The sequence below is a fragment of the Rhineura floridana genome, chromosome 1 (assembly GCF_030035675.1).
Source record: "Rhineura floridana isolate rRhiFlo1 chromosome 1, rRhiFlo1.hap2, whole genome shotgun sequence".
Taxonomy (NCBI): Eukaryota; Metazoa; Chordata; class Lepidosauria; order Squamata; family Rhineuridae; genus Rhineura; species Rhineura floridana.
The window spans coordinates 290601202-290619482 of record NC_084480.1 but is presented as its reverse complement, the minus strand read 5'-3'; the positions used below and the strand labels follow the sequence as shown (position 1 = coordinate 290619482).

The 18281-nt window shown below is 40.9% G+C and overlaps 1 protein-coding gene across 7 annotated transcripts in view; it reads right to left on the bottom strand.

Moving 5' to 3' along the window:
* ZFPM2 (zinc finger protein, FOG family member 2) overlaps positions 1–18281 on the bottom strand; it is a 529061-nt gene that overhangs the window by 421710 nt on the left and 89070 nt on the right. For 4 of the 7 annotated variants that reach the window (XM_061604835.1, XM_061604878.1, XM_061604852.1 and 1 more), the window contains one exon: positions 974–1132. The exons of 1 other annotated variant lie outside the window; for it this stretch is intronic. In XM_061604835.1, coding sequence (XP_061460819.1) covers positions 974–1132 — 159 coding nt within the window. Of the gene's footprint in view, positions 1–973; positions 1133–9515; positions 9636–14911; positions 15009–18281 lie in introns of all 7 variants that reach the window. 2 more of the 7 variants (XM_061604862.1, XM_061604870.1) reach the window with 2 other exon arrangements.

Below are 18281 nucleotides of genomic sequence, written 5' to 3'. Positions count from 1 at the left end.
ATCTTGTGTTAAGCAAGATGTGAGGGTAGAGTGGAAAGAGAGGGAGGAAGAAACACACAGGCATACAACTGATCCAATAAACCATGGTTTGCTGGATCAGTAATATGATATCTGAACGAGGTTAACATGATTTAAAAATGCTTAACTTGGTGAATTTCACTTCGCCCTTGAACTTATAAAGTATTTTCCTTCTCCTTGAAGCTGCTCACTCCCAAATTCTCAAGCCATTGACTATGACAACTTCAATAAACCTAGGTCCTACTGCTACTTCTCTCAGTGGTAATTAGAGCACCGATTGCAACCATCAGCACCCTCCTCTAGAAAAATAAATATGTAAAAGAGACTTTCATTTTTCTTTTTTATCCCTTTTCCAAAAATGATGCACCACTCTATTCTGGATATGGGCAAGCCTCCCCCCCTTCCTTTCTGAGAAACCTTAGTTATCAGCACATGTGCAACAGGGATAACTATGCATTCAGGTGGACAATTAAAAAGAATCAAATATGTGATGCTCTTATTCACCTAACTAAAAGATCTAGCATTTTCCTTCCATGCATACATGGGGAAATTAAGATGTGAGGGGTTTTTTTTATGTGGATGTGGGTTGGCTAACACAGCCTAAGAAATGGGTAAAACTATTTACTGTTGGTGAAACAAGGCTTTTTTAATTGATTCAAACCAGTTTTTGACAGCTAGAATCAGAATTTGCCTTTAAGCCCAAACCAAATAAACACACACATCAGTTTTACTATGTGCTATAGAACCAATTGCTAAAAACATTTCACTGACATTACTTGCAAGTGACTAAAAACTGTTTTTGTTAGTTGGGAGCAGCAATTCCTTAACAAACTGTTCAGCTAGAACTGGGTAGGTCTGATTATGTTCAAGAAAACATTTTTTGCATAAAATATTCCCAAGGAAGGCAACTCAGTAGAAATGATACCTGACCCAAGGATTACATAATACTGATTACCTTTATTACAAAAATATTCCACTTCTTCACTGCTCAGATTCCCAGGCTCAAATTCTGCAGAAAAGCTTCTCTCCAGTGGAAAGTCTTCTTTGGAGATAATGTCATTTTCCTCTGATAGACACTCTTCCTCTTCATCCTCAACAGCATCCTCAAGGGGCCCTTTAAAAAAACCAACAACAATGTACCAACATAATGTACACGCGGTAGCATAATAAAAGTGTAAACTAGGAAATCTGTACCCAAAGGTTTTCATAGAAGTAGATGGTCATCCAAAGGTGAGACACTTCTTCTTTAGCAGAAAATTCTTTAAAATGTTCCTTACAATGCAATTCTCTATATGTCTACTCAGCTCTAAGCAAAACTCAAAAGCAGTTGCCTTAGCTAATTCACAAACCAGATTGAGAGCAATTACGTCAAAGAATAATACTAATATTGAAACTAATATCACTATAAATAATTTCATATTGTCCTTTGTGCCATCCCATACTCTTCATACACCTATTCTCCATTCTCCTTACAATAATCTTGCACAGCAGGACACTGTTATTATTCCCACACGGAGGAATTCAATGCAGTAATTTTGCTTGCAAAATGGCTTTGATCCAGTGGAGGCATCTGCTGATGTAAGACAAGGTAAGATGATTTTATCCAGTTCTCCATTCCCACTGAAGCCTCATGCGTTTCCCAAAAATCTGCTCCAAAGAGTTGGTGAACCCTGCAGAACAGCATGGACAGTGATGCAAATGGAAGGGGAAATCATAGAAAATCATCTCCCCTTCTTGTATATTATCAGATGCCTTCGCTGGTCAAAAGTTGCTTCGCAAGCAGAACAGCAACATTGGATTTCACCAAAATTTATGAAGTTGAGGATTGTTGTACATACTTATTATCCAATGTATCTAGGCTTCTACCAATAGAAGGGGAGGGTACTTTCCAGAATCTCCTTTCAGCTCTTGGATGAAACAGATTATCTTGACCCATTTCAATCTGGGTTCAGCCCTGGTTATGGGACTGAACTGGCCTTTGTCGCTCTGACAGATGACCTGCATCAAGAGGACAGACCAAGTTTGGCACTGTTATTCTTACTTGATCTCTCAGCAGCTGTTGATACAATTGACCATGATATTCTTCTGAGCCAACTTAGCAAGAAGAGTATACAGTGGTTCTGATCCTATCTCCAGTTTTTGTTTCAGATAATAGCAATGTGTGGTTGTCATTTGGCCCCCTGGCAGTTGTGCTGTGGGGTGGTGCAGGGTACCATCTTGTCTCCAATGCTCTTTAACATCTATATTAAGCCATTGGGAGTGGCCATTAGGATATTTGGAGTGAGATGTCAGTGGTGAGGTGATGATGCCCAGATCTATTTCTCAATAACATCTGGATCAGGAGAGACTATGCAAGCCCTGGACTCAGTACAGGAGTATACAAGACACCTGGACTCAGTGGTGGGCTGGATGAGGGCCAACAAACTAACTCTGAATCCTAGCAAGACAGAGGTGCTCTGGATAGGTTGTTCCATAGTCCGGATAAATGGGGATATACCGTGAAATAGAGGATCATAGTCTGGGGATGCTCCTGGATCCATCATTATCACTAAGAGGCCCAGTGCCTTTTACCAGGAGTGCCTTTTACCAGCTTTGGCTGGTAAAACAGTTGTGGCTGTTTCTGGACTGGGATAGCTTGACCATTGTCATCCATGCACTGGTAACCTCCAGATTGGATTAATGCAATGCATTCTATGTGGGGCTGCCCTTGAGCTTGGCTGCAGCTGGTGCAAAATGCAGCAGCTGAACTGTTCACTGCGGTAGGATGTCACTAACATGTTACCCCACTGTTGAAAGAATTGCACTGGCTGCCCATTAGCTATAAGCTAAGGTCAAGGTGTTGTTTTTGGTGTACAAAACCCTAGGCAGCTTGGGTCCAGGTCAGATACCTGAAAGTTTGTGTCACGCCTTATACACCCAGCAGAATACTGTGCTCTGCAGGTGAGCGCCTCCTGCAGATATCATCTCATCAGGAGGTCCATTCCACACAACATAGGAATTAGGCCTTTAGTTTTGTGGCGCTCACCTTTTATAATTTCTTCCTCTTAAATATTAGACAGGTGCCATCTCTGTTACCTTTTCGGCACCTTCCTCTTTCAAAAACCTTTTTAAGTAGATACTTATATCGCAATATGCATCTGTATTATAATGGTTTTTATGACATTTTTATATTTTGTTTTTAAGTGTTTTTATTGTTTTATTTATTTATTATTACATTTATACCCTGCCTTTCTTTTCATAATAGAAACCCAAGGCGGCTTACATATGGTTCCCAGGCAGTCTCTCATCCAGGCACTGACCAGACCTGACCCTGCTTAGCTTCAGCAGGGAGCTGGCCTTATGTGCCTTCAGACCATAGCCTGGGACTTTTATCACTTGTTGTTTGCCGCCTTGGACTCCTTTTTGGAGGAAGGGTGGGATATATGTTAATCAATTAATCAATCAATCGATTCAAACTTACGACTCCCTGTGACACCTCCCTCACTATTTCATAGAGACCCCTAACTCTCCAAAACACATTTGTGAGGGCATATGGGGAAAATGGAAATGGACCGCCTTCAAGTCGATCCTGAATTATGGCTGCCCTATGAATAGGGGTTTCATGGTAATTGGTATTCAGAGGGGTTTACCATTGCCTCTCTCTGAGGCTAGTCCTCTGCAGCTGGCCAGGGCCTGCTCAACTTGCCACAGCTGCATAAGCTAGCCCCGTCCGCAACTGCCAGCTGGGGGCAACTGGGCTCCTTGGGACTATGCAATTGCCCACAGCTGCACAGGTGGCAGGGCACATAACCCCTGAGCCACTCACTGTGGAGGTGATCTTTAGCTGGCCCTTTACACCCAGGAGACACAAGCGGGGATTTGATCTCACAGACTCTGGATTTCCAGCCAGGCTCTCCTCCCCACTGTGCTATGGTATAGGGAAAAGGAGGAATTTGTAGAAATCACCCCCTCACTTTAATTTATGCAATCCTCCACTAGATCAAAACCCCTCTGTGAACTGAAGGATACCACTGGATACAACCCATTGTTATCAACAGATGCACATTGCATGTTACAGAATAACAAATCCCTGCCCACCAACCCACAAGTCCCTGCCCCAGGAAGCTTACAATCCTGATTTCAATAAGTAGGAATGCAGTTATACTTTCAGTGTAGATATTTTTAGAGGTTAGATCTAAACCAGGAAAAGAAGCTTTGAGGAAACAGATATGGACAATTGATATTGGCTAACTTGGATAAATTAGGTGCATTGATAAAAGCCCCCCCCCCCGGAGTCAGTTACTAGGACCTTGCCAACTTTTTTAAAAAAAATTTTACTGTGTTTTCTTTGCATTTTTTGTAGTTCCAGCCCCCTCCTAATTGTCTGTGCAACAGCTGCACCCGGGTGGGGGATTCCTGTCGGCACAGACCAACTGCACCGACACCCTCCCTCCTCCTCCACAGCTATGCGGCATCCTGAATTTCCTTGGCCCAGTGTAACTACCAGAGGGATTGCGCCCTAAGTCACATATCACCCATTACTTCCAAAATAAATATTCAGTTAGTAAATTCATTAAGGACATATGAGCTGGCACAAGAAATGAGATATTGAACTACTTCTGAGAGCTCTCCGGTATTTAATCATCCTCTGTATAATTAGCATATATAAATTAAAAAGGAGGGAAGAGCAGGCCATAAGTTTCCTTAATGGGCATGTACCTAAAATGCTAAAACAGAGATACAAAGCTTGATTCAGTGCTTAGTCAATCATTTTTCAAACAAAAATACAATCAGTGGTCTATCATACAAAGTAACATTACATGTTAGTATATCTGACCACTCTCATTTATTAATTGTCAGGTTACAAAAAATGTTTTTTTCTTATTGATGCAGTACTATTAATCAATCACTTTATAATTTTGTAAGTTTTCATCAGATAATATATTTATTTATTTACTGTGCTTAACTACAAACATGCTCAGGACATCCAAATTGTTCAAACAATAAAGCAAGTAAAATTAAATTAAAACAGTAAAGGTTATAAAGCACAGCTGATTAATACACACAAGTAGATTGTTAGGGCTGCAATCCAGAGAGCTTTGTGCATGGCAACAGGCTGTGTGCACATTGCATGTGACGCAGAGCTTGGAAAAGTTACTTTTTTGAACTACAACTCCCATCAGCCCCAGCCAGCATGGCCACTGGATTGGGCTGATGGGAGTTGTAGTTCAAAAAAGTAACTTTTCCAAGCTCTGCGATGTGAGAAGCTACACACATATGCCCATCAAAAGACAGTCAGAGCTTTCAGTGTTCTGTCATTGCCAATCTCCTCTTGAGGAAAGGAGGCTGGGGTTGTTGATGTGTTCCTCCCCATGCACACTCAAAACAAATGTTTGTTTCAATCAGCTCTAATATCCTGCAAAGCCTGCTTCTTTGAATGGATCGTGTTCCGTATTTTTAAGTGCACGTTCTTTTCTACCTGGAAAAAATAGATATTGTATGAAATGACAGACCAAAAATTATTGAAAGTCTTCATGCTTAAGTCTCTATCTTCTGCATGGAAAAATAGATACTGGCTTCAATTCAAAGCCATAGGTGCACCTAGATATAATATGATTACATGGGTCCCCTAGAGTAGGCTTCCTTAAACTTTCTTTATTAGAGGATAAATCCTTCCACACTTCCCTTTTTACTAATTGAGTGACTCTCCATAGTTAAGTTTGTGGAAATGGGGAGCTCCATGTGCACATTCCCATGCCTGCAGAGAAACTCATCAGCCAAGGGAAGTCCAAATAACTTACGGAGAAATGTTCAAAAGAAGGCTATACAGATCTAATATAGCAGACCAGAAATTAGCCTACCTAAACACTGTGTTTATCATCAGAGGCTGTTCTTTGTGTGCCTCCTTCAGAGGAGGTGCAGAGGATGGCAATACAAGAACAGGCCTTCTCATTGGTGGCCCCTCATTAGTTATATGCTATCTAAAGGAAAGTACTTGTGGCATTATCACTGTTTGCTTTTAGATACTAGACTAAAACTTTTCAGTCTACCCAGATTTTTAATAGTTAAGGAAGGATAGCAAATTATGTGATGAGCCTTTTAGTGCTCATCTTTTAGTGGGATGTGTAAGATTTCTCTTTTTATAAATATTCTTGGATCAGCACGCTTAACATTGTTTTATATGGAATTTTTATGTATTTTATGTTGTAGGTCGCTTTGGAAAACTCTTCTGTGTGCGAAAATAAAGTTCAAATAAGTAGTAACTCAAACACACATGTCATATTATTAGATTTAAAAATAAGAATCCCTAAGATGACAACTACTGCAAGCTTTACTCAGGAGTATGCTTCCATAAAAATGCATAAGAAAAAGAACATCGATTTGTAGCCATTCTTTGCAAACTGTCTAACACATTTAGTAATCAGTGACATGCTTTTATAAACTTCCAATAAACTTTTTCATTCTCTTGATGATTGCTTAGTGTTTTTTTAAAGTGCCAAGCAAAGTAATATTATTACTATTATTTAAATTTACATCCCGCCCTTCCTCACAAAGAAGTCCAGTACTACTGCTTAGGGTTGCCAGATCTCCAGTTTTTGCCTGGAGACTCCAGTTTTAGGGGGCCCTCTCCAGATCTCCGGGTGAGTTACCCCAATCTCTGATGTCTTAGCTTTCTTTTTTAAAAAAATAAGTTTCTGGGTGGTGGGGTTGAAGAGATATACAACAAAAAGTCAGCTGCCTCCCCTCGCAACTTGTTAGAAGTCAGCTGCTCTAATCCCCACCCTTTCAGGTTTTTAGTCAGGGTTGTGATTGACAAGAGATTTGCTGACCTCCAGGTAACAGCTAAAACTCATTGCAACTCCTAAAAACAGTTTCCTTTTCCTGCTTGTCTGCACATCAGAAGTTGAGTGAGTGTATAACGTTCAGCAGCAGAAAGATTGCCTTTCTCTCTGCAATAATATAGCAGGAAATCTAGAACCAAAGATCACAACAGGATCTTGCTAGGCATGTACAGTAAACAATTTCAGTTATGATTATAATAAAAGTGTACATGCAGTTTTTTAATTCCTTGCAAAAAAAATAGCATATTATACATTTTAGCTTTCAAATAATTTTTGAACAGAAATTTTAAAAAGTGTACATGCTGCAGCTTATGATGCCATTACAATGTATTATACTTTTCTAACTAAAGGTAAAGGTGTCCCCGCACTTGTAGTGCGAGTCGTTTCCGACTCTTATGGTGACGTCTTGCGACATTTGCTAGGCAAACCATATATGTGGGGTGGGATTGCCAGTTCCTTCCCCGGCCTTTCTTTACCCCCCTCATTTTACCGACCATGGACGGATGGAAGGCTGAGTGGACCTCGACGCCTTTTACCGGAGATTCGACTTCCTCCTTTCGTTGGAATCGAACTCCGGCCGTGATCAGAGCTTCGGCTGTGTTACCGCCGCTTACCACTCTGCGCCACGGAGGATCTTAACTTTTCTAACTATAAGGAGTCAAATACGTTTAAATTCTCCTGGGCTGTTGAAGAGGGCAGTTTATTTGTCTAATTCCTAGCCTGTTTTGAAAATCTTCTCAATATGAAGCTTTAATCCTATACTCACTTTTCTGGGAGTAAAGCTGCAATGCTAATCCCACATATCAGGCAGTAAACCCCATTGATTTCACTAGGACTTAACATATGAGTAGACATGGTTAGAATTGTGCTGTAAATCAATGGGACTTTTGAGTGAACATAGCAAAGGATTGTGTTGTAAATCTTTCTCTCCCCCTCCAATCCTTTTTTAAGCAACTGGACAAGGTTTAGTACTTAGGTGTCACTGCATTTATTTAGTAGGAAACTAATACTAATTTTAAAAAAAAGTTCTGCAATGACCAACTGGTTTTGACAATAAACTATTATATAGTGTGTATGTATTTTTACATCTCCAGTGTACGTGTGTATGGAATCTTTCCAACAACCCTGTGAGGTAGGGCTGGAAACCAAGGCAGCTCAGGACCAGAAATAAAGCCACTTAATATCCAATAACCATAAAACAAGTATAAAACAGTTGCAAAACAGCTTAAAATGACATGATTCTGAATTTTGGGTTAGGTGAGTGATGTTCTTTATTACTTGAGGTACACTTCTCTGTTTGAGTAAGCCCTATTGAATACATTGGGACTTGCCTCTGAGTAAACATGCATAGGATTGCACTATAAATGTCTTTACAGGCTGTGTAAATAATAAACATATTTGACATTCATGCTTATATAAATTTTTTTTTTCATACTATGAATTGATACGTATCTGATTTCACATTATGGTTGTAAATTATTATTTACAAATTATTATTTCCTCTACATTTTAAGTGTGCCCTTCTTCCTTGGGGAGGTCTGTGATGCATCCTTCCCTGGCTCTCCCTGTCAGGTTCCTACCTGCGCGTGGTTACTGCCTGTCTCTAGGCACCACCAGGGACTCCACCAGTCCGGACCGCACTCTCTTATGGTTTACCTATCCGCTCTAGCACAGATCTCAACAGATCCCCCTGCTAGGCAACCACCAGTAATGTCCCAATACTAGTATTCCCAGAGACTCTGAATACTGGTATTGTTATTCTCTTCACTGCTGCCACCATTTGTTACAGTTCCCCTTCAGCCTTGGTCATTACCTTACCCTCCCTTCTGGTCTGTGAAACCCCAGCCAAGGATCAGGCCTTTGATAAACCAAATTAAGTATTTATTAAAGATAACAAAGCTAATAAGATTAACAAGATTTCTTCTTAAGGCACATAAGCATATGGTTTTACTCAATACTAATCTGAACTCCACCTCCCTCCTTCTTCACGGTCTCCTGGCAAACAACTCTCTCAAACCCCACCAAGCAATCCACTCTTTCTCTTCTCCCCCCCAGATTCCACTCTCACTCTTCCTTTTATACATTCAGCCATTTTAAACACTCAGCCAATCATCTCGCATTCTACTGCCCATTCACTCCCCCTCTTTCACTCCACTTACCATGTATCTTCTAAAACAACAACACTTACCATATATACATTAATATAGGAACATCACAAGGTCACATTCTTCCTCTGTTGTTTTCACCCTCAGGGCAGATTAGGCTGAGAGATGGTGAGTAGCCCATGGTCCTCCAGTAAACTATGTAGCTCATTTCCATTTTAAAAATTAATTAAAATGATTTATATGCAGAAAAATTTTATAGGTAATGCAGATCCACATAATACATTGAAAGCACATCCAACTTGCATTTAAAGTGCATGACTTCCCCCAAAAAATCAGGGGAAGTGTGGTTTCCCCTTCACAATTATAGTTCCCACCACCCTTAACAAGCTACAGTTTTCAGGATTCTGTGGTGGGATTCATGTGCTTCAAGTGCAGTTTGGATATGTTTTAATTGCATGGTATGGATCTGTCCTAGGTATGCTGTGCATTCATTAGTGAAATGAAAAGAACAATTTTAAAAGATACTTTTTTAAACACTGGCAGGGCTATAGCTCAGGGGGATGGCACATACTTTGCATGCAAAGGTCCAAAATCAATATCTGGAGAAGACTATTGCCTGGAAGCCTGGAGAGCCAATACTAGTCCATGTCATCTGTACCAAATGGCTGGTATAAGGCAGATTCCTTTGTTCCTAAAAGAAGAAAAAGACCCAAGGGGCACAGTGACTCTGAAATTTATTTATGTATTTTACTTACATTCATGTACTGCTTTATTGCAAAAACCTCAAGGAGTAAGGAATTAAACCAATAAAATTATTGGCAAAAATAGTTAAAGACAGGTATTTAAAATAATAAATAATAATAAAATAACATTCAAAATAATAAAACCAACAATGAGTTAAAAACAGATTAAAAGTGTAATAGTGTCTACATGCCTGGGTAGGCTTGCCTAAACAAAAATATTCTTAGCAGGTGCCAAAAAGAGCACAATGAAGGTGCCTGCCTAATGTCAATTAGGGAGTTCTAAAGTGTAGGTGCTGCCACACTAGAGGATCAATTTCTTACAAGAGCAGAACAAGTACTATGTGGCACTCGTAACAGAAAGCACACCTTGAACTTGGCCTAGTAGCAAATCTACAACCAGTGCAGATTTCAGAGCAGAGGTATTATGTGCTGACAGGGTCTCATTCATGTCAGCAATCGTGCCATAGCATTGTGCACTAACTGCAGACCCCGAGTCGGCTTGTGCTACATGGGGATTTCTGTGACTTTGGCTGACTGAATGCCAGAGTTTTTGTAGTTTTGGTTTTTGGTTAGGAACCCTAATTGGTTGTGGGATGCTGAGTTTTCTGCTTTACTCACAGGAATCTAGTTGTGGTTGGTATGGCATTGCATTTAGGAAATCACCTCTGTCTTTCCTTTTTCTTTTTGCATTTCATTTACCTCTGACCTTGCATCCATAGAAGTAAAAACAGTGGTTCCAAAAGCTCAGCTGAACCCCCTTAAACCAACTAATGATGCACCTTGTTGTTTGCATGATGGTTTGTTTCTTCCCCAATAGTGGTAAAAGAGAAGTCACATACTGGGAAGTGTGGCTTCAATTGCTTATTATTGTTACTCACTTTGACAGCCAACCCAATTCTAGAGAGTTCATAGCAGCCCACAGGGTAGGCAGAAAAGTGTAGAGAATCTTCTTAACTCTTAGTCATTTCTCAAACCTCTCTCTATAGTGAAGGGTGAAGTCTGTAAAGCAGTTTGGAGCAGGCAGGTTAAAAGGCAGGCAGGGCATTTCAAGCAGGGGGGTTGCCAACTCTGCTTTGATATGGTTAGTTTTGCAGAGGATCCCTAGTCAAGCCTTACCAACAGCACAATCCTAACCATATATACTCAGAAGGAAGTCTTGATGAGTTCTATTGGGTATAGTTCCTTAGTAAGTGTGTTTAGAACTGCAGCCTTTAGGGCATCCATCTTTACTCCTGAGTGTTCACATCTAACAGTTCCACAACACTAGGGTCCCTTCTTCCCACAATGGCCTTTTGGTGCTGGCCTGGCTTGAGGGCACTTAAAACCTTTTTGGCAGAAGCAAGTAGGCTAGATTAAATGTTCCCTACCCAGGCTCCCTAAGCAGGTCAGAAGGAATGATCCTGTCATTCATCTGGACTTGGGAACACCCTCATTTAGCTAAGATTTCTATCTTAATTTCCAATCAGTGGATTTTTTTTGTTTGAATTGTATGCTCCAAGCAACTGTGGTTGATGTGTAATGTGTCGTGCTTAATGATATCACGAGGGTCCACTCCTGAAATCTCAGGGTTTGGAATGCTTCTGACCTGGCAACCCTACCACTGCTGTTGTTACGTGCCTCCAAGTCTACTACGACTTATGGCGAACCTATGAATCAGCGACCTCCAAGAGCATCTGTCATGAACCACCCTGTTCAGATCTTGTAAGTTCAGGTCTGTGGCTTCCTTTATGGAATCAATCCATCTCTTGTTTGGCCTTCCTCTTTTTCTACACCCTGCTGTTTTTCCCAGCATCATTATCTTTTCTAATGAATCATGTCTTCTCATGACGTGTCCAAAGTATGATAACCTCAGTTTCATCATTTTAGCTTCTAGGGATAGTTCTTGTTTAATTTGTTCTAACACCCGATTATTTGTCTTTTTTGCAGTCCATGCTATCCACAAAGCTCTCCTCCAACACCACATTTCAAATGAGTTGATTTTTCTCTTATTCGCTTTTTTCACTGTCCAACTTTCACATCCATACATAGAGATTGGAAATACCATGGTCTGAATTATCCTGACTTTAATGTTCCGTGATACATCTTTGCATTGGAGGACCTTTTCTAGTTTTCTCACAGCTGCTCTCCCCAGTCCTAGCCGCCTTCTGATTTCTTGACTATTGTCTCCATTTTGATTAATGACTGTGCTAAGGTATTGATAATCCTTGACAACTTCAATGTCCTCATTGTCAACTTTAAAGTTACATAAATCTTCTGTTGTCATTACTTTAGTCTTCTTGACGTTCAGCTGTAGTCCTGCTTTTGTGCTTTCCTCTTTCATCAGCATTCATTTCAAATCATTACTAGTTTCTGCTAGTAGGATGGTATCGTCTGCATATCTTAATTGATATTTCTCCCTCCAATTTTCACACCTCCTTCATCTTGGTCCAATCCTGCTTTCCATGTTATGTTCCGCGTATAGATTAAACAAATAGGGTGATAAAATACACCCGTCTCACACCCTTTCCGATGGGGAACCAATCAGTTTCTCCATATTCTGTCCTTACAGTAGCCTCTTGTCCAGAGTATAGGTTGCGCATCAGGACAATCAGATGCTGTGGCACCCCCATTTCTTGTAAAGCATTCCATAGTTTTTCATGATCTACACAGTCAAAGGTTTTGCTGTAATCTATCAAGCACAGGGTGATTTTCTTCTGAAATTCCTTGCTCCATTCCATTATCCAACGTATGTTTGCAATATGATCTCTGGTGCCTCTTCCCTTTCTAAATCCAGCTTGGACGTCTGGCAATTCTCACTCCATACATGGTAAGAGCCTTTGTTGTAGAATCTTGAGCATTACTTTACTTGCATGGGATATTAAGGCAATCGTTCGATAATTACTGCATTCCCGGCGATCCCTTTTATTTGGAATTCGGATGTATACGGAACGCTTCCATTCTGTGGGCCATTGTTTTGTTCTCCATATTTCTTGACAGATTTTTGTCAAAATTTAGACAGATTCAGTTTCAGTAGCTTGTAGCAACTCTATTGGTATGCCATCTATTCCTGGTGATTTGTTTCTTCCAAGTATTTTAAGTGCAGCTTTCACCTCGCATTCTAAAATTTTTGGTTCTTCATCATACGGTGCCTCTGTGAATGAATCTGTCATCCTGGCATCTCTTTTATAGAGTTCTTCAGTGTATTGCTTCCATCTTCCTTTTATTTCATCTCGGTCAGTCAGTGTGTTTCCCTGTAGATTATTCAACATCCTTACTCTTGGTTTAAATTTCCCTTTAATTTCTCTAATCTTTTTGGAACAGCGCTCTTGTTCTGCCTTTTTTGTTGTCCTCTTCTATTTCTATACAGTAACTATTGTAATAGTTCTTTGTCCCTATGTACTAGTCGCTGCATTGTTGCATTTAGGGTTCTGACTATGTTTCTATCCCCTTTTGCTTTTGCTTTCCTTCTCTCTTTAACCATTTTAAGAGTTTCCTCAGTCATCCATTGAGGTCCTTCTCTCTTTTTAACTAGAGGTATTGTCTTTTTGCATTCTTCCCTGATAACATCTCTGACTTCATTCCATAGTTCTCCTGGTCATTATTAGGGACTGTCAGGAATTGCCCTGGGTCCCTCAGCCTCATTTCACATAAAAACAGGCTTCCTTAACTCTTCACTGCCAACAATTTACAAGGAATACTTTTTAAACCCTCCTAGTAGCATGCATGGAAGGCTTTTCGTGTGAGATGACACCACCACTATGAGGCAGTTCAAATATAACACTGGCTATACTATCCAACTGGCAGGAGTGCAACCAGAGGAGCTGTGGGGCACAGAGGCAAATTCAGTAGCTGAACAGGGTTGTGGCCTGGGTGGAGGTTTCAGAAGATTGGCCTGGAGAGATATCCACTTAGAGGCAGGTATCAGCAACGGTGTCTCTGGAATCTTTAGAACCTGTCAGCAAGAACCTATAAGGTTCCAAAATAAGTAACAGCATTCTCTTTTGTAAATAACATACCTTTAATAAATCTGCAAAATAGTTTTAAGATTTGTACTGCATACTTATGAATTATTCTATTTTATAGTACTATACTACTTCTGTATTTAATACCCAATTTCACTCAAAGCTATGTATTTCTAGCATTAATGGCCTTATTCTACACCCATGAGAGTGGCTGTATACTACAGCCAGCGTGGATTTTTTGCATTCTGCAGTGTTATACACCCTCCGTGCCATTCTGATACTTCCCATAAGCTCATTTCAAAACAAAACCTTACAAAACTTACAATTGTGAACTCAGAAACGCTTGCTCAACAACCCTGCAAATTTTCATGGCAATACACAAAACAGTCAGAGAGAATTGAGAGTTCAAAGTGTAAAGAGAGAGAGAGAAACCAGACTGCTTTTGAACTTTTTTCTGTCAGAGTTCTTGTAATTTGTTGAAATTAATTAAAAATCAGCCATGTTCACAGAGTACCTGTAATCCTTTACTGACCTTGCCCCATAATCTGACCTTCATCTTCTGCAGTTTAAAAGTTAAAAATATGCCTAGCTGATTTTTAATTAATTTAAGAAATTTAGCATTGAAGTCAATGATAAGGCCGGGCATGCTTAGTAAGAACCAACTGTCAGTGTTCTCAAAGCCAGACTCACAGCTGCTGGGTTTCCCTAATCAGGGGGCCACACCCATGCCAGACCTTTATTTCACTCAAGACAGTAATGGCGTTCCCCAAAGAAACCCAGGAAATGTAGTTTGTGAAGGGTGCCGAGAGAAGAGTGTGGAAATCATATATTGAACAGATGAAAGCTTTTTAATCTCAGTAGGCTGAAAGCAAAAAGTAAGGTAATGTCAACTTCTGTCATAGAACTTCAGTATGCCAATGATAATGTAGTCTCCACACATTCAGAGAAAGATCTTCAAACTATCCTACATGTCTTTGCAGAAGCATATGAAAAGCTTGGGGTCTCACTTAATATTAAAAAAACCAAAGTGCTTCATCAACAGGTGCGAACTAGTCCCTCTACAGCACCATCAATCCAGCATAATGGTGTGACGTTGGAGAACATTGATCACTTCCCCTATCTCGGCAGCCATCTCTCTGTAAAAGCTGACATCGATGCTGAAATTCAACATTGTCTGAGCTCTGCGAGTGCGCATTCTCCCGAATGAAACGTAGAGTGTTCGAGGATCGGGGTATTTGCAGGGAGACCAAAATGCTTATTTACAAAGCCATTGTATTACCGACCTTAGTGTATGCCTGTGAAACATGGACCATTTATAAACGCCACTCCCAACTTCTTGGAAGATTCCACCAACGCTGCCTCCGAAAATTCTGCAAATTACTTGGGAAGACAGATGGACTAATGTTAGCATTTTGAAGAAGCAAAGACCACCAATGTTGAAACAATGATCCTTCAACATCAACTTCACTGGACCAGCCATGTTGTTCAAATGCCTAATCACAGTCTTCCAAAGCAACTACTTCACTCCCAACTTAAGGATGGAAACGGAACATTGGTGGACAGCAAAAGAGGTTTAAAGATGTTCTTAAAGTGAATCTAAAAAAAATGTAACATGAACATCGACAAGTCTTGGCCCATGTACGTCCCAAATGGAGGTCTGCTATTATCAAAGATGCTGTGGACTTCGAAGAAACACAAATATAGGGCAAACAGGACAAACGAGCTAAGCGGAAGGCACGTCAAACAAATTCTCATTGCGACCAACTTCCATCTGGAAACCTATGTCCTCACTGTGGGAGGCTGTGTGGATCCAGAATTGGCCTCCACAGTCACTTAAGGACCTACTGTTAAAGACCTTATCTTGGAAGACAATCTTACTTGACCAGAAGTGATCGCCAATGAAATGAATTCCCCTAACAGAGTTCCAGTGGCCAGAGTGATTTAACAGTCAGCTCTGATTGCAGCTCTGTGAGGGGAACAAGGCATCTCCTACCAACTCTCAGCACCCTTCACTAACTACACTTCCCAGGATTCTTTGAGGGCAAGCCATGATTGTCTAAAGTGAAATATAGGTCTGGTATGGATGTGGCCAGGGACAGCTTTGATTAAATTTGCGTGGGAGACTACACGTGCCTGCTATAGAATAAAAAGTTTGGGAAAACGCTGAACAACGATACTGTTCACAATGTTTTCCTTTTGGAAAGGAAAGGGGCTTCCCCTCTGCCCAGTGCCCACACACCCAATCTCTTCCCCCTTCCTCCTCTCTCTCTCCCTCCTCCTTCCCTTTCTGCCCTCCTCCTCCCCTCTCTTCCCCTCCCCAGGTCAGTTTCACCTATCCTAAGCATGATTGCACAAGAGTAAACCCCACTGAACTCAAAAAGCATGCAAATGATAAAAGCTGCCCTTCCCTCCACTCCCTCCTATCCCATCCCTCTTGCCCCTTCCCTCCACTGCCTCCTATCCCATCCCTCTTGCCCCTTCCCTCCCCTTCTTCCTATCCCATCCCTCTTGCCCCTTCCCTCCCCTTCCTTTGCCCCTCCCTCTTCCTCCCCTATCCCCTTCCAATCCCCTCCTTGCCCCTCCCCTCCTTCTGCTCCCCGCTCCCCTGCCTTCCTCCTTCTTCCCCTCTCCTGCCCCATGCTCACCTATATCTATCCTAACCATAATTGCACAGGAGTAAGTTCCACGGAACTCAATAAGCATGCAAATGATCAGACCTGGCTTCCCCTCCTTCCTTCCTCCCTTCTTCCTCTCCTCCACTCTTCCTTCTTCCTCCTCCCCTGCCCACTCCAGTTATCCCTCCCTCCCTTCCACCCCCCATGGTCAGTTTTACCTATCCTAACTATGATTGCACTGAGATAAATCCCACTGAACTCAATAAACATGCAAATGATCAAATCTGCCCTCCTCCTCCCCTCCCTCTCCTGCCTGCTCCCATACCTCTCCTCCTGTATCCCTGCCCTTCCTCCTCCTCCCCACCCCATCCCCCCTGTGGTCAGCTTCACCTACCCTAAGCATGATTGCAGGGGAGTAAATCCCAGTTAACTCAATAAACATACAAATCATCGATCCATTCTCAGCAAATTTGCACAGGATCCCATTCTAACCTCCCAGATTAAAAAGCAGAGAAATTCACTAACAGGGGGAAAAAAACTTAACATATAAGAATGTACCTATAGCCAACAGATATTTCTATTGAACTTTAAAAAGCAGGGGAATTGGGCAGCAATAGTGAATACACCAGGGGAGCAGGAGACCTGACCTCCTTTCTGAGATATTGTACTGCCTACAAATTTGTAACAATGCAAAAACAATTTGGGTTGGTCTTTCACAGTCCAATCCACTTCCTGTGTGGCTTGGAAAAATTTGGTAACATGTGTCTGAGCATATGGTGAGTGGTGCCAACACCTGCAATCAGCCCAAATAACAGAAACAAGACATGTGCTGTACTGATCTTGTTTTAGTAGCGAGGAAACAACAAGATTAAGACAGTTGATACAGTTCAGATAGTCACTTTAAATATTATTGATTTACTTTGCAATTTTAGTGAAGTTTCCTATAGAAAATTATTTTCTTTTGCTTCTATTTCTGTGAATATGTGAAGTACAGCAACACTAAAAAAAAAACCCTCTAGAAACAATTGTGGAATAATGGCACTGACTATTCTGCAGAATCGTTTTCAATGGACATGAGAAGTGTATCAATGTGCACAAGATAAAACAGTGGGAGGTGAAATATATTCTAGCAAAATTCTAGGTGTGCTTCATGTTTTTAATTAGCCATTCCCATCTTTCCTTAAGTGGAGTAGTTTAAGCATAGCAGGCTGAAAACATGCATCTTGGGCAAGCCAAGTTTATTTTTTCCAATAGCTAGTCTCATTGTTTAAGTAGTAACATATTGTAATCAGTCTGATTTTACATCAAACTGCAGTTTCAGATTCAACTGTTAATGCACCCAAAATAGAAATAGAACATAACCTCCGGTTTGAAATCATAGAATAGTAGAGTTGGAAGGGGCCTACAAGGCCATCGAGTCCAACCCCCTGTTCAATGCAGGAATCCAAATCAAAGCACTCCCGACAGATGGCTCTCTAGCTGCCTCTTGAATGGCTCAATTAAATAGAAAAGGCTTCTTCACCATCACAACACTGACCAGTAAAAGGCTTTGAATTTAATAAAAAATACATTTGACACTGATTTCTAGGATGAATAATGAGAGAAGTATAATTTTCTAGGTTAGATTCTCTGTAGAAATAGTAGTAACTCAGGAAAGAAGCAAAGTAAGAAGAACACCAACAAAGATACAAAAATGTAGTTCTCCATCTTCTTTGGAGATGTAGTCCTGATTGCAGGTGTTGCTACCACTCACCATATGTTCAGAGGCACATGTTACCAAATTCTTCCAAGCTACACAGAAAGTGGATTGAACTGTGAAAGACCAACCCAACTTGTGTTTGCATTTTTACACATATGTAGGTCAGTACAGTATCTCAGAGAGGAGGTCAGGCCTCCTGCTCCCCTGGTGTATTCACTATAGCTGGCCAATTTCTCTGCTTTTTAAAGTTCAATAGAAATATCTGTTGGCTATAGGTACAGTAGGGCCCTGCTTTACAGCGCTTCGCTTTACAGCGTTCCGCTAATACAGCGGTTGTGA